This window comes from Phoenix dactylifera, chromosome 4, assembly GCF_051530095.1.
Source record: "Phoenix dactylifera cultivar Ajwa chromosome 4, Ajwa_hap1_PhDact_Kaust_v1.1, whole genome shotgun sequence".
NCBI classification, from domain to species: domain Eukaryota; kingdom Viridiplantae; phylum Streptophyta; class Magnoliopsida; order Arecales; family Arecaceae; genus Phoenix; species Phoenix dactylifera.
This window is the reverse complement of record NC_143193.1, coordinates 19,844,250-19,863,230: the sequence shown is the minus strand read 5'-3', so window position 1 is coordinate 19,863,230 and position 18,981 is coordinate 19,844,250. Positions and strand designations below refer to the sequence as shown.

The window sequence follows — 18,981 nt, the reverse complement described above, 5'->3', positions numbered from 1 at the left end:
ATTTATTCAATAATAAATAGTCAAGTACAAAATTATGTCCCTAGAATCAACAATGTGTCAGCCAAATTGGCTTCTAGGGCATACATCTAACAGATATGTTTTCAAAGTCAATGGCCAAAGGTTTAAAACCTTATGTGGACTTTGTTGTCGACGGGCAATTGATCGAATCCCTTAATTTGACGAACCCTGTTTATCAAAATAATTAAGGATGCACTGTGTCTGGCTGAAGACAATAAACTTAGCGCTTGTTGGGAGGCAACCCAATTCTCTTAGATTTCTTTAACATTGAGGACAATGTTAGGTTTAGATTTAGGGGTATTTTTAAGCGTTCTGTTTACATTCTTTGCATCTCTTGCATTCGTTCTCACGTTTAGGTTTGGGGGTATTTTTAAGTATTTTTAAGCATTTTTGCTTTTGTTTGCATCTCTTGCATTCGTTCACAATGTCAGGTTTAGGTTTGGGGGTATTGATCTTGATTTTCAAAAAAAATAAAATAAAATATATATATATATATAAAGGGGTTTTAAAACCTAATTTCTATACATTAATGCGAGAATGATAAACACACAAGGTATATAAAATCTAAAAGGTCCAATGACTAGTCGGAAGTAATACAAATTTAAGTTCTTTTTATTAAGTCTCTCTTAGAGAGTTGTAAGCTAATTAATACTTTGAAATTTTACTACACACTGGCCGACCCTTCTAAGGTCTAGGCTTGACATTATGTTGATAATATAGTAGCAACTTTGGACCCTGATGAATCTTACTTATCTAATCCAAAAAAAAATGGATTTTATCAATAAAAATGAATTTAGTTAGGAACATCGAAAAGGGTTACCTATTGTCAAAGGTCAAGTGAGCTTGTGATGAGGACTCCGAGCATAAGTCCGTAGGGGAGTCTTGATGCCCGACACCTTATGCCAACTGGTGTGAGAGTTGTCGACTGATTGCTCGTTACACGAAGAAATTACCACAAGAGTAAAAATGAACAATTTATACATCTTTTATCAAAAAAAAATGTTGACCTTGAAAAAAAAATAGTGTGAAAGCCGTCGTTGTAAAAATTCGAGTAAACTGGAATATTACAGATAAAGCCCGTGAGGAATTAAAGTAAACATCCACAACTCTCGAAATTCTGCAGATAAAATGATTTTGAATCAGAGAGTAGGTCCCTTCGACCAATCCTTGGAAACTACTAGTCTTAGCAATATTTTGGAGATCCGAACTCTTAGCTTGTGTACGGTCCAGATTTCACCGAGCACTCCAGTATAAATAAGTCTTACAACTTTCTAAACGGAAACTTAATGACTTCAACTTAGATTGCATACTAACCTAGAATTTGGGCTGACTCAGTAAATAAAACCGTATGTGCTTTGAAATTCTTATCATTTATGTATCTTAAATTATATTTTAATAATAATAATAAATCATAATAATAAATAAATAAATTAAAAAAATGGTGCTTTTATTTTAAGATTGAAGTTTGTGGGTATCTTTACTGGAAACTCTCACGAGACTATAACTCGTCCACTAAGACCACCTAGGGGTTTAAAGCCTTATTGCATATGGTAAATGCAATCGCGATGCCTGCGAAAGTAAGTTAGAATTTTTTTTCTAGTTTTATTTTGCTAGAGGACTAGCAAAATATAGGTTTGGGGGTGTGATAAGTGCTGAATAATTTATAATTTAGTTATCTTTCCACAGCACTGATCAATGTTCTTAAACTGATAAATACGTATTTTACCATGAAATTGAATAATCATTGAAATAAATTTAAAATATGGTAAGAAGTAAATAATTCTTTCCTTAAACCAAACTCTGAATTTGTCTCTCTTCTGGTTGCAATCTTTCAAGAAAACTACAGGAAAAATATATAAGGAAGAGATTGTGCTGATCCGATTTGGTAACCTGATGAAGTTGTAATCAAGCTAAGGTTATAATTAAATGGGTTTTGGTCCTGATTAGATTGAAAGTTATAATTAATTATTTTTTTTTGTGTGAAAAGGTTTGATTAACCCTTTTCTTTTAAATCACGGTCTTATTTTTAGTCTTGTTTATTTTATCTGGTCGAGTTCGGTCTGAAGCAGTTTAGCAAGAATTAAATGACATTGGGCTCAAGAAACAAGTTCAATCAACGATCATCCAAAGCCAATTCCCAAACCTATCCCATTCCAAGCCAATCCAAGTCTCCCAGCGTTGAAATAGGGGACTTCTTCCCAAATCGACCATCTCCTCCATGATCCATGCGGTGCAGCCAGCGACCAGCTCCTCCGTCTTCATCCGGATCCACTCCCAGCAGCCACGAGTCACAGCTGACGCTCCCATCCTCCCATGGTCCAAAGAAGGAAAGCCATGAAGCATGATTCCTTCTACGGATCCACAGCTCGCGACCAGCATCCCATTTTTCGCCATCACCATCTGCATCTCCTCCGGATTCAAGATCCCCAAATCCCGGATGACCTTACCTCTGCCTCTTCTCCCTTCCGCATTCACCAGCCTCTGCAATCAAGCCCGAGATCCAGCCATTCCCACGGATTCACGCCCTTCATCATCTTCGCCCGAGATCCAGCCATTCTCCCAGCATCACGCCCTCGCGTGCAACCGGAATCAAGCTTCCGCGAGATCAAAGACCGCAGACCACGCCCTCCTCCTCTCTGGGGATCCATCGCTGGGTCTTCGGCGATCTATAAAAGGAAGACGAGAAAAGGGAGAAAGGGGGGAGAGCACGGTTTGAAGAACAGAGCATGCTCGGGGAATAAAAAAAAATGGAAAAAATAGAGGGAGGCTGGGAGCTCACCCCCAAACCTATGTTTTGCTAGTCCTCGAGCAAAATAAAACTAGAAAAGAAGAATTCTAACTCACTTTCACAGGCATCGTGGTTACATTTACCATATGTAACAAGGCTTTCAACCCCTAGGTTATCCTAGTGGACGAGTTATAGTCTCGTGAGGGTTTTCAGTGAAGATACCCACAAACTTAAATAAATCATTTATTATTATTGTTATTATAATTTTTTTTTTAGATCGATTGATCTATGAAGTGAAAATCAAATTCCAAATGCATACTAGTAAAGAATTTCAAAAACTCTCTTTTTTTTTATTATTATTAAAATCTAATTTAAGATACATAAATGATAAGAGTTTCAAAGCACACACGGTTTTATTTACTAAGTCAGCCCAAATTCTAGGTTAATATGCAATCTAAGTTAAAGTCATTAAGTTTCCGTTTAGAAAGTTGTAAGACTCATTTATACTGGAGTGCTCGGTGAAATCTGGACCGTTCACAAGCTAAGGGTTTGGATCTCCAAAATATTGCTGTTACGGGGGAACTTAGCCACCATGCCCCACGTGACCGGCACGCGCGCCCGGGAAGACTACGGCTGTCCCTTGATCCAGCAATCCGACCTCGGGTCGGATATCTTCGGCTCCGCAGCCCGACCCCGAGTCGGCTGCCCCTTGATCCAGCAATCCGACCCCGAGTCGGCAATCTCTGACAACAACAGACTGTTCCCTTGAGGCACGCCGCGGCCCCCTGCTCCACTACTCCCTGCAACGGCCGTATCCGACGCTGTTTCACGATCCCCTGTAACAGCCGTACAAAGCGGAACTCCACTACGCCCTGCCATAGCCGTACCCAGCGCTGCCCCACGACGCCCTGTAACGGCCATGTCAGTGGCAACCCCATCGCGCCACACGATGACCAATCCCCAAAAGAACCCCCCAGCCTGGTATATATGCGGCTGGGGGGGAAGGGGGAGGGTAAGCAAGATTTTCCAGAGTATCATCTTACCTGCTACCTCTCCTTCTCCTTCGATCTTCCCTAACTTGATCGTCGGAGGGTCCCCACCACCCCGGTGGTGGTGCGAGGCTTGCTTGCAGGTTTCCCGGCGGAAGGTGGAGCGCAACCGAAGCAATTCCAAGGGAACCCCGTTCACACCGCTGTGCCAATCGTTCTCGGTTTGAACCCCCAGCAACAGTTGGCGCTAGAGGAAGGGCCCGGATCTCAGAGCGATCGTAATGGCACGGCGAGGTGGTCGTGGAGCTTCCAATGCTACCGATCGCGGGGCCTCTCACGCCTCTGGCCGGAAGGCCGCTGCATCTCCCACACACTCTCAGCAACACTCCACCTCCCCACCGCCCGTTCAGATGGTCGAAGCCGCCCAGTTCGACCAACTAACCCAGCAGGTTCGCACCCTCGCGGAGGCGGTGCAGAATCTGCAGGGTGCGATTTTCCGGGCGCCGCAGCGGGCTCAGGAGCCGCCGCGGCCTGAGCATTCGCCTGTCCTCCTCAACCCGCGCTCCTTCCTCTCCCATGGGGATGAGCGCCGGCGCGAGGAGGATTCTCGAGCACGCTCCATTCTGCCGGGACCTTCCCACCGGAGCCGCGCGGGGTCCGAGAGGCGGGCCCGGGCGCGTTCCCAGACCCCCCAATCCTCGAGGAACCCGCGCTCCAGTCGGTCCCCCTCTCGCCGCTCCTTGTCTCCCACCCACCGGTCGCGCTCCCTGGACCGGCGGGTGGACGATCTCCACCGACAACTCCAGGTCCTGAAGGGCCATTCCGAAGATCCCTTCGCCGACTTAGAGATCTCCTCCCAGCCGGCGCTTGCCTCGAGGATCCTGCGGACCCCGAATCCGCCGGGGTTCAAAATGCCGGCGATCGAGCCCTATGACGGGGCGGCGGACCCGCGGGATCACGTCGAGAGTTTCAGGACCCTTATGCTCCTCCACGGAGCATCAGATCCCCTTCTCTGCAAGGCTTTCCCGGCAACCCTCCGTGGCCCGGCGAGGGCATGGTTCGCCGGGCTGGAGGCCGACTCAATCCAGTCCTTCGACCAGTTCACTCGCCTCTTCGTCACTCATTTCGCCGTCAGTAGCCGGCGGCGACTGGTCTCCGACTCCCTCTTTGATGTCCGGCAAAACGAGGGAGAAAGCCTGCGGGATTATCTTACCCGCTTCAACAGGGCTACGCTGGAGGTCCGGAGCCTGAGTCAGGAGGTAGCTCTTTCAGCCCTGAAGCGTGGCTTCCGGAAGGGCAGACTCACCTTCTCCCTGGACAAACGCCTGCCGCGGAGCTTCCCAGAGCTGTTGTCCCGGGCGAACCAGTATGCGGACGCCGAGGAGGCGGCCGCCCACCGGAGCAAGGAGGCCGCCGAGATCCCTCCAAAGCTTGGGAAGAAAAGGCGGAAAGAGGCACGCCAGAGGAGGAGCCCGACGTCCCAGCGTCGGCGCAGAAGCCCGTCGCCGGCGAAGAACCACGGTGCCCCACGCCCTCGTTCTCCGCCCCGACGTTTCAACCGGTACACCCCTCTCCTGACTCCCCGGGCCAAGATCCTTATGGAGATCAAGGGGCGGGAGGACCTCCCGGCCCCGAGACAGATGCGGAAGATCCCTGGGAAGAGGCCCTCCCGGGCGTACTGTGAGTACCACCGAGACCACGGCCACGACACGGAAGACTGTTTCCAGCTTCGGGACGAGATCGAGGCTCTCATCCGCCGGGGGCGTCTCGGTCGATATGTGAGCGACCGACGTCCCCCCGCAGACCCGCGTCCGGCCGACCCGGCTCCTCCGGGGCCTCGGGAGCAGAATCGACCCGTTGCGGGCGTGATCCACACTATCACTGGGGGCTGCCCCTGACCCGTGAGGAACGCAGGGGGCTCGACGGAGGCGTCGGGGGCGGCCGTCGCAAAGAGGCAGAGGGTCGGCAACGTAATCACTTTTTGTGATGAGGATGTAAAGGGGGTTCAGACCCCCCACGATGACGCCATGGTAATCTCTCTCACCATGGCAAACTATGATGTAAGGCGTGTTCTTGTGGATAGTGGAAGCTCAGCTGATATCTTGTTTTACGAGGCCTTCCAAAAGCTGGGCTTGTCCAGACAATTGTTGCACAAAATGTCCACCTCCCTCGTAGGATTCACCGGTGACGCTGTCCCGGTGGAAGGTGTCGTTGAGCTGCCTGTGACTGCGGGCGTCGCACCCGCAGAAGCCACGGTGCGACTCGGGTTCTTGGTCGTCCGTGTTCCCTCGGCTTACAACGCTATCCTCGGACGACCCGGGCTGAACGCCCTTCGTGCGGTGGTCTCCACGTACCACTTGCTCATGCGGTTCCCCACGACGGTCGGGATCGGGGAGGTCCGAGGTGACCAACCGACCGCACGGCAATGTTTCTTAGCGACCCTCAAAGGGAAGAAGCCCGCAGAAGCCCTAAGCGTCGAGTCCCTTGATGCCAGAGACGAGGTGGCCTTGCGGCAGGGGGAGCCGGCCGAGGGTGTGGTCGAAGTTCCCCTCGAGGAAGGCCGCCGGGACCGGGCGGTCTGGGTCGGCGCCAATCTCGACCCGGGAGCTCGGGCCCGGTTGGTGGAATTCCTCCGAGCCAATGCCGATGTATTTGCCTGGTCGGCGGCCGATGTACCTGGGATCGACCCGGAGGTCATCTCTCACGCCCTCAACGTCGACCCGACCCACCGGCCAGTGAAGCAGAAGAAGAGACACTGTGCCCTGGATCGGATCCGGGTGATCGACCAGGAGGTAGACAAACTCTTGGAGGCAGGATTCATAAGGGAGGTGAGTTACCCCGAGTGGCTGGCAAATGTCGTACTTGTCCGGAAGGCGAGCGGAAAGTGGAGGATATGCGTCGACTATACCGACCTGAACAAGGCGTGCCCCAAGGATAGCTTTCCGCTTCCGCGGATAGACCAACTGGTCGACGCGACTTCCGGACATCAGCTGCTGTCTTTCATGGACGCCTTCTCCGGTTACAACCAGATAATGATGGCCCCACAGGACGAGGAGAAAACTGCCTTTAACAGACTGGGGGCTGTACTGCTACAAGGTAATGCCCTTCGGTCTGAAGAATGCTGGCGCCACTTACCAGCGCCTCGTCAACAAAATCTTCAAAGAGCAAATCGGCCGGAATATGGAGGTGTACGTGGACGATATGCTGGTGAAGAGCCGTCAGGCAGACCAGCACATCGTGGATCTGGAGGAGACTTTCACTACCTTGCGGAAGTTTCGCATGAAGCTGAACCCAGCGAAGTGCGCCTTTGGCGCTTCGGCCGGGAGGTTCCTCGGTTTCATTGCCAACCAGCGGGGTATCGAAGCCAACCCGGACAAAATCAAGGCCATCCAAGGTATGTCCCCTCCGACCAAAGTGAAGGAGGTTCAGGAGCTCGCTGGAAGGGTCGCCGCGCTCGGACGATTTGTGGCAAAATCGGCCGAACGCTGCCAACCATTCTTCAAGGTGTTAAAACGCCCGAAAGACTTCCTCTGGACGGCCGAATGTCAAGCAGCATTCGACCAGCTCAAGGAATACCTGGCGTCTCCTCCCCTGCTGTCCAAGCCGCAAGAAGGGGAGATGCTCTACCTCTATCTGGCGGTCTCCCCAACCGCGGTCAGTGCGGTGCTGGTTCGGGAAGAGGCAAAGCTCCAGAAGCCCGTGTACTACATCAGCCGGGTCCTACGGGATGCCGAGGCGCGGTATACGAAGGCTGAAAAGATCGCCTTCGCGCTGCTGACCGCGACCAGGAGGCTCCGCCCCTATTTTCAGGCCCATTCTGTCACCCTCTTAACTGATCAACCACTACGACAGATCCTCAGCAACCCCGAGAATGCGGGACGGCTGGTGAAGTGGGCAATAGAACTCGGTGAGTTCGACATCCGCTACCAGCCTCGGCCCGCCATCAAGGCCCAGGTGCTCGCGGACTTCCTCGCTGAGTGCACGGTGCAGGTGGCGGAACCTAGACCGCCGGAAACGCCCAGCCTCGACCTCCCGACCTGGACGCTTCACATCGATGGGTCGTCGAACCCCGAGGGTGGAGGGGCCGGGCTGGTCCTTACCAGTCCTGATGGAGTGATAGCCGAGTATGCCTTGAGGTTTGGATTTCCAGTGACCAACAACGAGGCGGAGTACGAGGCCCTAGTCGCGGGACTCAAACTCGCCGGGGAGCTTGGCATCCGGCGTTTGAAGGTCTTCACCGACTCCCAGCTGGTGGTCGGGCAGGTCCGTGGGGAGTTCGAGGCCCGGAGCCCGACCATGCAGAACTACGTCCGGAAGGTGCAAGCACTCATTCCCGACCTCGGCAGCGTCGACCTCCAGCAGGTCCCCAGAAGCGAAAATGCCAGGGCCGACAGGTTGTCCTGCTTGGTGGGCGCAGAGGCGCGCAACCTGTCGAGGGCAATCTACCTGGAGACCCTAGATGCCCCGAGCATCGGCGAGGCTGGGGCGGTGATGGCGATTGATCCGGAGCCGTCTTGGATGGACCCGCTCGTCGCCTACCTCGCCGAAGGGATCCTCCCTGAAGACGAAGATCAAGCTCGGCGACTTGTCAGGAAGTCCGCCCACTACGTACTCTATGAAGGGAGGCTGTATCGGACCTCGTTCACCGCCCCCCTCTTAAAGTGCCTCCGCCCCTTGGAGGCGGCCTACGTCCTCGGCGAAGTCCACGAGGGCGTCTGCGGATCGCACTCGGGGGCTAGGTCCTTGGCGCACAAGATCATGAGGCAAGGCTATTATTGGCCTACCTTGTTGGAGGACTCAAAGGATCACGTACGAAAATGCGACGCCTGCCAGCGCCACGCCAACGTCCAGAGAGTCCCTTCTGTCCCCTTGGCACCAATCACCGCACCCTGGCCCTTCTCACAGTGGGGAATGGATATCCTCGGACCGTTCCCCGTCGCTTCCGCCCAGCGGAAATTCTTGATTGTTGCGATCGACTACTTCACCAAGTGGGTGGAGGCGGAGCCGCTGGCCACTATCACGGAGGCGCAAGTCTGGAAGTTCGTAAAGAAAAACATCATTGTCCGATTTGGGGTACCTCGGGTCCTCATCTCGGATAATGGTCGACAGTTCGACAACAAGCATTTTCGTGACTTCTGCGAGGAGTTCGGGATCGAGCATCGGTTCACATCTGTGTCGCATCCCCAAACCAACGGTGAGGCCGAAGTGACAAATCGGACAATCCTCTAAGGAATTAAGGCGCGAATCGGTCGGACGAGGCAAGCTTGGGTCGAAGAACTCGAGAACGTCCTTTGGGCGTATCGGACCACGCATCGGACCCCTACCGGGGAGACGCCTTTCGGCCTAACCTATGGCACGGAAGCGGTCGTCCCCGTGGAGCTCGGACTCCCCTCGCCCCGGGTGGCCGCGCACCGACCCGAGGCCAATTCGGAGCAGCTCCGAGGGAACCTGGACCTCTTGGAAGAAGCGAGGGAAATGGCGCAGGTCCGGATGGCGATGTATCAGCGGAGGGTGGCCCGGTATTATAACTCCAAGGTCCGACCAAAACTTTTCAGAATCGGAGATCTGGTGCTAAGGCGGGCCAAAGCATCTCAGCCCGCGGAAGGTGGGAAGCTGGCGCCAAATTGGGAAGGCCCGTATACGGTTCGCTGGGTAAACCGACCTGGCTCCTACCAGTTGGAGGCACTAGATGGTCGAGAAATTCCAAGGAGCTGAAATTTCGCTAACCTGCGGGTATATTACCAGTAGAAAGACAAAGCCAGAAAGACAGCTCAAAAAATATATAGTTCTTTTCATTTCAATAATTCCTGGTTACAATGGCGTGTTCGTGTGATTACAAAGAATTCCCAGAGGGGGATTGGGGAGTAAAGAAACTAAGAAAGAGGTGGGGACTCCGTGGAGCTGAAGATCTGGGATCCCGAACCCTCCGCCCGAAGCAGCTGCAATCCCACTGGCCGTGGGTGCTTCCCCCCGGAGGCGCCATCGACGCCTCACGCAAAAGACGAAGAGCCGGCGCGGACGAAGAAGAAGTTCACACTGCTTCTAGAGGAACGCCACCTCCAAGGGATATTCCGGTCCTCCCCAGGAGAAGGGGAGGAAAGGAATATAAGGGAGAAGAGCGCGAGGAGGCGTGATCCCGGATGAAACGCCTAGAGCGGAGTTCCACCGGGGAGAATCCTCCCGTTGATCCCAGATGAAACGGCTAGTTGGTGGAAGTCGCGAGGGGCGCGCCTCCCGTTCCTCCGGCTGGGATTTCCCAGCCACGCGCCGGAGAGGAGGTCCACGATCCATGGCAACCTGAACAGCTCCGGCTTGGCAGGCTCCACCGCACCTGCGCTTATATTTATAGCCAAACTGTGGCCCCCCGGTCGTTCCGATGCGGGTGGCTCCAATAAATGCGGGCACATCGAATCCGGAGCCGTTCCGGCTCTCGAGGTTTATCCCCCCACGATCTCCTAGGCATCATTCTCCTTAATTGCATTCTTCGTGCAGGACACTCCGGACGGCGTGTATCCCGCGGCCCACGTATCTCCGCACGCGCCCAGGCCGCATCCGCCTCGAAGAACGCGCGTATCGCGGCCGCTTAACTGGCACTCCTCGCAAGCAGCAACTGGCCGGTCCGATTTCCCAGGTAACGCCTCAATTAGCATTTAATGGCCTTCTAGTGTTCCCCAGGCGACGCTTCGAGAGGGGAAAAAACACGATCGCAGCTGGCCACGGAGAAACCCCGTCGAGCGGCAAGTGACAGGCGCGTGGCCAACGAGCGGAATTCCCCGAGGCTCAGCCCTCGGATGCCAGGCTAACCCGATGATCATCCCGGGAGCAGACTAGCCTGAAGCCCCGACCGGTCGCCTCGGCTTGCGCCAGCCTTGGCCGACCAACGAGCGAAATTTCCCGAGGCTCGGCCCTCGGATGCCAGGCTAACCCGATGATCATCCCGGGAGCAGACTAGCCTGAAGCCCCGACCGGTCGCCTCGGCTTGCGCCAGCCTTGGCCGACCAACGAGCGAAATTCCCCGAGGCTCGGCCCTCGGATGCCAGGCTAACCCGATGATCATCCCGGGAGCAGACTAGCCTGAAGCCCCGACCGGTCGCCTCGGCTTGCGCCAGCCTTGGCCGACCAACGAGCGGAATTCCCCGAGGCTCGGCCCTCGGATGCCAGGCTAACCCGATGATCATCCCGGGAGCAGACTAGCCTGAAGCCCCGACCGGTCGCCTCGGCTTGCGCCAGCCTTGGCCGACCAACGAGCGGAATTCTCCGAGGCTCGGCCCTCGGATGCCAGGCTAACCCGATGATCATCCCGGGACAGACTAGCCTGAAGCCCCGACCGGTCGCCTCGGCTTGCGCCAGCCTTGGCCGATCAACGAGCGGAATTCCCCGAGGCTCGGCCCTCAGATGCCAGGCTAACCCGATGATCATCCCGGGAGCAGACTAGCCTGAAGCCCCGACCGGTCGCCTCGGCTTGCGCCAGCCTTGGCCGACCAACGAGCGGAATTCCCCAAGGCTCGGCCCTCGGATGCCAGGCTAACCCGATGATCATCCCGGGAGCAGACTAGCCTGAAGCCCCGACCGGTCGCCTCGGCTTGCGCCAGCCTTGGCCGACCAACGAGCGGAATTCCCCAAGGCTCGGCCCTCGGATGCCAGGCGAACCCGATGATCATCCCGGGAGCAGACTAGCCTGAAGCCCCGACCGGTCCCCTCGGCTTGCGCCAGCCTTGGCCGACCAACGAGCGAAATTTCCCGAGGCTCGGCCCTCGGATGCCAGGCTAACCCGATGATCATCCCGGGAGCAGACTAGCCTGAAGCCCCGACCGGTCGCCTCGGCTTGCGCCAGCCTTGGCCGACCAACGAGCGAAATTCCCCGAGGCTCGGCCCTCGGATGCCAGGCTAACCCGATGATCATCCCGAGAGCAGACTAGCCTGAAGCCCCGACCGGTCGCCTCGGCTTGCGCCAGCCTTGGCCGACCAACGAGCGGAATTCCCCGAGGCTCGGCCCTCGGATGCCAGGCTAACCCGATGATCATCCCGGGAGCAGACTAGCCTGAAGCCCCGACCGGTCGCCTCGGCTTGCGCCAGCCTTGGCCGACCAACGAGCGGAATTCTCCGAGGCTCGGCCCTCGGATGCCAGGCTAACCCGATGATCATCCCGGGAGCAGACTAGCCTGAAGCCCCGACCGGTCGCCTCGGCTTGCGCTAGCCTTGGCCGACCAACGAGCGGAATTCCCCGAGGCTCGGCCCTCAGATGCCAGGCTAACCCGATGATCATACCGGGAGCAGACTAGCCTGAAGCCCCGACCGGTCGCCTCGGCTTGCGCCAGCCTTGGCCGACCAGCGGAAGAATTTCCTGAGGCTAACCCTCGGATGCCTGGCCTAGCGCCGGAAGAATTTCCTGAGGCCCAACCCTCGGATGCCTGGCCTAGCGCCGGAAGAATTTTCTGAGGCCTAACCCTCGGATGCCTGGCCTAGCGCCGGAAGAATTTCCTGAGGCCTAACCCTCGGATGCCTGGCCTAGCGCCGGAAGAATTTCCTGAGGCCTAACCCTCGGATGCCTGGCCTAGCGCCGGAAGAATTTCCTGAGGCCTAACCCCCGGATGCCTGGCCTAGCGCCGGGAGAATTTCCTGAGGCCTAACCCTCGGATGCCTGGCCTAGCGCCGGGAGAATTTCCTGGGGCCTAACCCTCGGATGCCTGGCCTAGCACCGGAAGAACTTCAAGAGTCAGGAGTCGGCGAGACGCTACCAAGAGTTAAGAAAAGGAAGGACGAAAGTGAAATGAGAAAACACTCTGTTTGCATTAACTTTCGTTGCATCAGGGCCGAGACCCATACAACATGGCAAAACGCCAACATACAAAGAAAAGAACAAAGAAAAGTACAGAGAGTCAGTTTGGAGGAACCCCTGAGTCGGGAACGGCGAGCACGTCCACGAAGGGTGGGGAGACGGTTGGAGAATCGGCAGGCAATGGCATCGGAGGGGAGTCGAGGAGGGAGACCCCACTCAGGTCAATTCCAGGGTATTTAGCGGACACCCTTGCCAGGCCTTCATCGAAGCCTAAGGCAAAGGAGTCGGACCCCGCGTCCGACATGTCACGAATGAACTCGACGGACTGACGATAGGCCTGTACCGCCTGACGCCCGATTTCTGCGCTCTTCTCGGCCAGCGCAGCCTCCGCTCGCTCCGTAATCTGAGCTTTCGCTTCCATGACCTTCGCCACAATCCGGTCGTCCGCCTCGGAGGAGACCCTCAGCAGATCGGCCCGAGCCTCCATGTGCCTCGCCTCGGCAGCGACGCGAGCAGCCTCAGCCTCCTCCAGGCGCGAATGAAGCTCCTGGTTGCTCGCACGAGTCCCCTCCAAGGCCGACTCCAATTCGGCCAGCTTGGCTTCAAGAGATCGAGTTCGGTTGCGGGCGTTGTCGGCCGACTGCTGGGCCTTCTCCCACCTCTCCCGGAAGTCGGCAGCCTTCCGGGACTGCTTTTCGGCCCGCTCCTCCGCCTTCCTGATCTCGCTTTCGAGACCCGAGGCAACCTTGAGTTGCTCCTGAGCATCCAACAGTTGCCTCTCGAGGACGGCGAAGCCGAGTGCCCGCTCTTCGGCCACCTGGAGCCTCGTTTCGAGGTCCCTGGTCGTCCTCCCTGCCGCAGCATGGCCTCCCTCCTCTACAGCTTTCAGTCGGCTCTCGGTCCTTGCCAGAAGCCTCGCCTGTTCCTCGTGGCTCTCCTCCAGGCGGATCATGTACTGGGCGAGCTAAGAGATAGGAAAAATGAGAGCGTCAGACGGGGATCAACAGAGCCTATAAACGATGAAAGCGACCAAAAGAACACTCACCGACATGAGACAGACGCAGCTGGCAGCTCCGACTTCAGGGATGCTCATCTGCCGGACCTGCCTAGGGTCCCTCTCCAGCAGCACCGTCTCGACGAGGTTTCGGGCGCCGGCAAAAGTGAAGGCCGACCCCGACTTCGCCCCGGAGCCGGACGGTGGTTCTGCAGCCTTACCCTTACCCATCGCTTGGGAGAGAGTCATGCCAACCGTGCGCGGGGCAGGGGCCGCGCCAGAGATCGACAGGGTCCCGCTCGGCCGGGGCCTCGGCGAGCCCCCCCTTCTCGTATCATTCGAAGCCGACCGAGTCGAAGATCGGGCTGGGGACCGACTGCGTCCGACCCGGCCGCCCCGGGCGCGCTCGGATGACACCTCCGGAAAAACGATAGTCTCATCACTGGAGGGCTGATACGGCGTCAACTATCGGTCCGAGCCCGCGGCGTCCCCCTGATCGATGGGCCCGGACCCGTCTGTCGGCGTCGGAGTCGCCTGCTGGCGGGGCTTCTTCGCCGGTGGGACCCCGCTCGGAGGAGTCCGTTTCTTCCTCCGGACCGCTTCCAGTAGGGACGCCCTACTAACAGCCATTGCCTTGTCCGACTGCATGACGTCGTCGATTTCTGCAAAAAGGACGAGATGGTTAGAAACTAAGAAACCGATGGAAAGAAGAAAGGAAAGAGGAGAAAAGAGCTAAAAAAGAAGAAGTGGTGGCGGGCTCACGGTCGGCGGGGACCGAGCTCAGACCGACGTTCACCAAGGCATCCTCGAAAATAAGGCTAGCCACCGGGGGGAGCCGGCCCTCGGCAACCAACCCCCTCAAGACGGCGATGCCATCGGACTCCTCCCTCGACAACCTCGATAGGCCGATCGGGGACTTCATCGGTGTCTCCCAGGTTGTCCCGATTCCCCAAGAGGGATCTACGTCGATGAAAAAGAAACTCTCCTTCCAGCCATGAATGGAGGAAGGAGCCTCCTTGACGAGGCCGCACCCTCGCCGCGCCGCAAAGCACCACCACCCTCTGTCCCGGGGGTGGCCGTTCAGGCCATAGCATTCCCAAAAGACGTTCAGGGTGGCGGGAACCTCGTGCATGCGGCAGAGAACCTGGAAGGCCGTCAGGGTACGCCATGAGTTCGGCACCAGTTGCGTCGGCGCCACTCTTAAACCTCGAAGCACCTGCACGACTAAGTCCGAGAGGGGAAGGCGGAACCCAGCCCGAAGGATGTCCTCATTGATGGCGACCTTCCCTGGAGGAGGATAGGACATCCTCTCCTCAGGCCCCGGGAGCGTAACGTTGCAGGTTTTGGGAAGGTGGTACCGGGCCACGAACCTATCTAGGTCTTCGGGGACCAGCTCCGACTGAATGCGGTCTGCTCTTACTTCGTCCATCCCTAACGGCCAGTGAATCTACAGTCAGGACGGGGTCAAGAGGGGAGAAGGGACCGGAACGACTGGGGTACACTAATACGAAAGGAGAAAGTACGGAGGGCCCTAAATTGCAGAGTGGGGCAACTCACCAGAAGGGAAGGAAGAACGGCTCCGAGAGCGCCAAAGGAGGAGCGAACGAACAGTCCGACGGCAACGGCAGCAGCACAAGGGAGAAACTCGAGGATGCCTGTGAAGAGAAAGGCGGACGGGGGAGGGCCCCCGGTTAAATAGGCGGAAAGGCGGGTGACGCCTCGGTGGCGCCAGAGGACGCCTGGCTGCCGAAGGTTCGTTCGCGCCCCAAAGGCGAATCGACGCCATTAAGGAAGGATGTCCGCCGAAATCCGCAGACCGCCAGATCAGCGACAACCGCCATACGCCGTAAAGAAGGCGGGGAGCTCGAAGCGCGCGCGCCTTTCCGAGGGATGGCGGCAATCTTGAAGCATCACTCCCTTCACCCATTCCCCTCCTGGTTCCAGGCTCGGAAGTGGGGGGCTACTGTTACGGGGGAACTTAGCCACCATGCCCCACGTGACCGGCACGCGCGCCCGGGAAGACTACGGCTGCCCCTTGATCCAGCAATCCGACCTCGGGTCGGATATCTTCGGCTCCGCAGCCCGACCCCGAGTCGGCTGCCCCTTGATCCAGCAATCCGACCCCGAGTCGGCAATCTCTGACAACAACAGACTGTTCCCCTGAGGCACGCCGCGGCCTCCTGCTCCACTACTCCCTGCAACGGCTGTATCCGACGCTGTTTCACGATCCCCTGTAACAGCCGTACAAAGCGGAACTCCACTACGCCCTGCCATAGCCGTACCCAGCGCTGCCCCACGACGCCCTGTAACGGCCATGTCAGTGGCAACCCCATCGCGCCACACGATGACCAATCCCCAAAAGAACCCCCCAGCCTGGTATATATACGGCTGGGGGGGAAGGGGGAGGGTAAGCAAGATTTTCCAGAGTATCATCTTACCTGCTACCTCTCCTTCTCCTTCGATCTTCCCTAACTTGATCGTCGGAGGGCCCCCACCACCCCGGTGGTGGTGCGAGGCTTGCTTGCAGGTTTTCCGGTGGAAGGTGGAGCGCAACCGAAGCAATTCCAAGGGAACCCCGTTCACACCGCTATGCCAATCGTTCTCGGTTTGAACCCCCAGCAACAATTGCTAATACCAGTAGTTTCCAAGGATTGGTCGAAAGAACCTGCTTACTGATTCAAAATCATCTTTTCTGCAGGATTTCGAGAGTTGTGGATGTTTACTTTAGTACCTCACGGGCTTTATCTGTAATATTCCAGTTTACTCGAATTTTTACAACAACGGCTTTCACACTATTGTCTTTTTCAAGGTCAATACAGAGTTTTTTTTTTTTTATAAAGACATATAAATTGTGCACTTTTACTCTTGTGGTGATTTCTCTGTATAACGAGCAATCAGTCGACAACTCTCACACCAGTTGGCACAAGGTGTCAGGCATCAAGACTACCGACTTATGCTCGGAGTTCTCATCACAAGCCCACTTGACCTTTGACAATAGGTAGCCCTTTTCGATGTTCCTGACTAAATCCATTATTATTGATGATTTTTTTTTTGATTAGATAAGTATGATTCATCAGGGTGTTGCTACTATACTATCAGCATAATGTCAAGCCTAGACTTTAGAAGTGTCGGCCAGTGTGTAGTAAAATTTCGAAGTATTAATTAGCTTACAACTCCTTAAGAGAGACTTAATGAAAAGAACTTAAATTTGTATTACTTCCGACTAGTCATTGGGCTTTTTAGATTTTATATACCTTGTGTGTTTATCATTCTTGCATAAATGTATAGAAATTAGGTTTTTAAAAACAAAAACTTTTTTTTAATTTTATTATTATTATTATTATTTTATAAAAAATGAAAATGAACACATTTTTTCTATTTTTTTTTGTTTTTTTGTTTTGGATGAAAATCAAGATGAATACCCCCAAACCTAAACCTAACATTGTCCTCAATGTTAAAAAAAAAATCTAAGAGAATTGGGTTGCCTCCCAACAAGCGCTAAGTTTATTGTCTTCAGCTAGACACAGTGAGATAGTTTGTTGTGTTTCTTTGGGGTGGAGGAGGAGTGTGTTGAAATTGAATCGAGGGACGGTAGGGATAAATATTTTGTGGGGTTTGAAAATTCTGAGGATTTTGAAAATTTTGGGAATAGGGTTGGGCTGTGTTCGAAGTTTGCTGCCTCCAAAAAAAATTTGGATGATTCCGCCATCCCGAATTATATGTATTGGAAAATGGATCATTACCCGGTCTGGATTGTGTTTGAGCAGCATTGATGTGTTCTTGCACGAGTTCGGGAAATTGGAGTGCTGAGGGGCACTCATGAATAAGATGCGATGGGCTAGAACAGATAGCACACACTTGTGCTTGGGAAGAGCTAACGACATGTTCTCCTATCATCAGTTGGTCGATCTTATGGGACAATGCATCTACCTTGCTAGACCGGTCCACAGAATGACTTATTTTACAAATGGTCCCTTTTCTTTGAGAACTCAGAGGTACTTGACGAGAACAAGAAGCATGGTGGAGGGAGTTTTCATTAAGATTTTCAAATAATTGCCATGCTTCATGCTCATTTTGAAGCATGAAAGTCCCCCTGCATGCAGCATCGATCATCTGACGGTTTCGTTCAGTCAATCCGTCATAAAAACATTTTTCACATATAATGAATATACTGTATGACTGATGGCTAAGGGTGCAGGTTGCCAAGTTGCCACTTAGGTATTTGATGATGAGGGCATTTACGGATTAGGTCCCTAAATCTCTCCCAAGTTTCATGAAATTCTTCTCCCTCAGTTTGGGAGAAGCTTGTAATGGCACGTCTAAACTGGTTCGTTCTTCCTATGGAAAAGTATTTTTTAAGAAATTCTTGTTGCATTTGATCCCAAGAACGAATCGAGTTAGCTTCTAAAGAATTCAGCCATTGTTTGGCTCTATCTTTAAGGGAGAAAGAGAATAATCTAAGTTTCAGAGCATCATAAGTGAAGTTCTGAATCTTGACTGTGGTGCAAATCTCAAGAAATTCATCTAGGTGTTTATATGGTTCTTCGTTGGTGAGCCCATAAAATGATGGGAGCATTTGGATCACACTAGACTTTATTTCGTATTGTACAGCTGCTACTTCAGGTAATCAAATACAAGATGGGGAAGTGTAAATAGTGGAAGTAAAGTACTCCCTCAGGAATTTGGGTTGTTTTTCAGCCATCTTAAGAGGTGGGGATGATCCTAATGTTTTAATCTTAGCTCGAATGTTCCTAAGGGTTCGTTCTATTTCAGGGTCAAAAGGTAATAGGTTTCGTACTCTAGAACGACTACCTTGCATACACTAGTACTTGATCAGTCAAGCATGCAATAAAAGATAAACACATCAATCCTTGTATTTGTCCTAAAATCACTAGACAGCTCCTAACTGGTTTGAAGAGGGCACCTAAGCCTCCAATCCGGTCTAATGAACCGAGTTGACCAGGTAAGCTTCCAGGTAAGTGGAGGGGTCACGATGCGTTCGCAAAGGTCCCACTTAAAACCCACTTGCCTCGAACAGATGAACTGTCTTCCTTATAGGGACAAAGCTTGCCTAGACATCAACTAAGCCACAGAGCGAAATTGGTGCAACTTTCGGTGATCTTCATCCTATTGAGCTCGAATGTCCCTAGGAGCCAATGTCTAATTGATTTTAATTAAAGTGACACTATGTGAGATTGAGTTCACCTAAGTTGGGCAAGAGTCTGGTGATAAAATCCGGCTCTTATCTTGTTAGGATGATTGCCCTTACTATGTGCGGATTAATTTGTGTATGTGTATCAAGCATGCATTCACAATTTTGCTGAAATTAAAATCAAACAATCACCACAAAATTTCAAGCTAATAATTAATTTAAATAAGAAAGGTTTAGAGGTTACCAAAGGGAATTTTTCCAGCAATTTAAAATTTTTTAAGCAAACCTCTAAAGCATTCCTTTTTGATAGCCCAGATCTCC

At 53.7% G+C, this 18,981-nt stretch overlaps 1 protein-coding gene and 1 non-coding gene across 2 annotated transcripts; one reads left to right on the top strand and one right to left on the bottom strand.

The window, feature by feature from the left end:
* Positions 1-2,127: 2,127 nt before the first annotated feature.
* Positions 2,128-13,819, bottom strand: LOC149753714 (uncharacterized). Its single transcript, XM_089930372.1, has 3 exons — positions 13,560-13,819; positions 13,107-13,478; positions 2,128-2,499 (listed from the first exon to the last, which is right to left on the bottom strand). Exons 1-3 carry the CDS (start codon positions 13,755-13,757, stop codon positions 2,128-2,130), a joined length of 942 nt encoding a protein of 313 aa, XP_089786498.1. The 5' UTR covers positions 13,758-13,819.
* A 3,909-nt stretch (positions 13,820-17,728) lies between these two features.
* LOC149753713 (small nucleolar RNA R71) lies at positions 17,729-17,834 on the top strand. Its single transcript, XR_016409269.1, has one exon. It is a non-coding gene; the product is annotated as a small nucleolar RNA R71 (small nucleolar RNA).
* The last annotated feature ends 1,147 nt before the right edge of the window (positions 17,835-18,981 follow it).

Excerpts from the sequence above, each read along its gene's own strand:
- LOC149753714 (XM_089930372.1), bottom strand. The coding sequence starts at position 13,757 with ATGACTCTCTCCCAAGCGATGGGTAAGGGTAAGGCTGCAGAACCACCG. Across the intron at positions 13,479-13,559 it reads GCTGCGTCTGTCTCATGTCG|CTCGCCCAGTACATGATCCG; the intron begins GTGAGTGTTCTT and ends CCTATCTCTTAG. Across the intron at positions 2,500-13,106 it reads GATCTCTTGAAGCCAAGCTG|AGGCTGGTGAATGCGGAAGG; the intron begins GCCGAATTGGAG and ends GCTTGATTGCAG.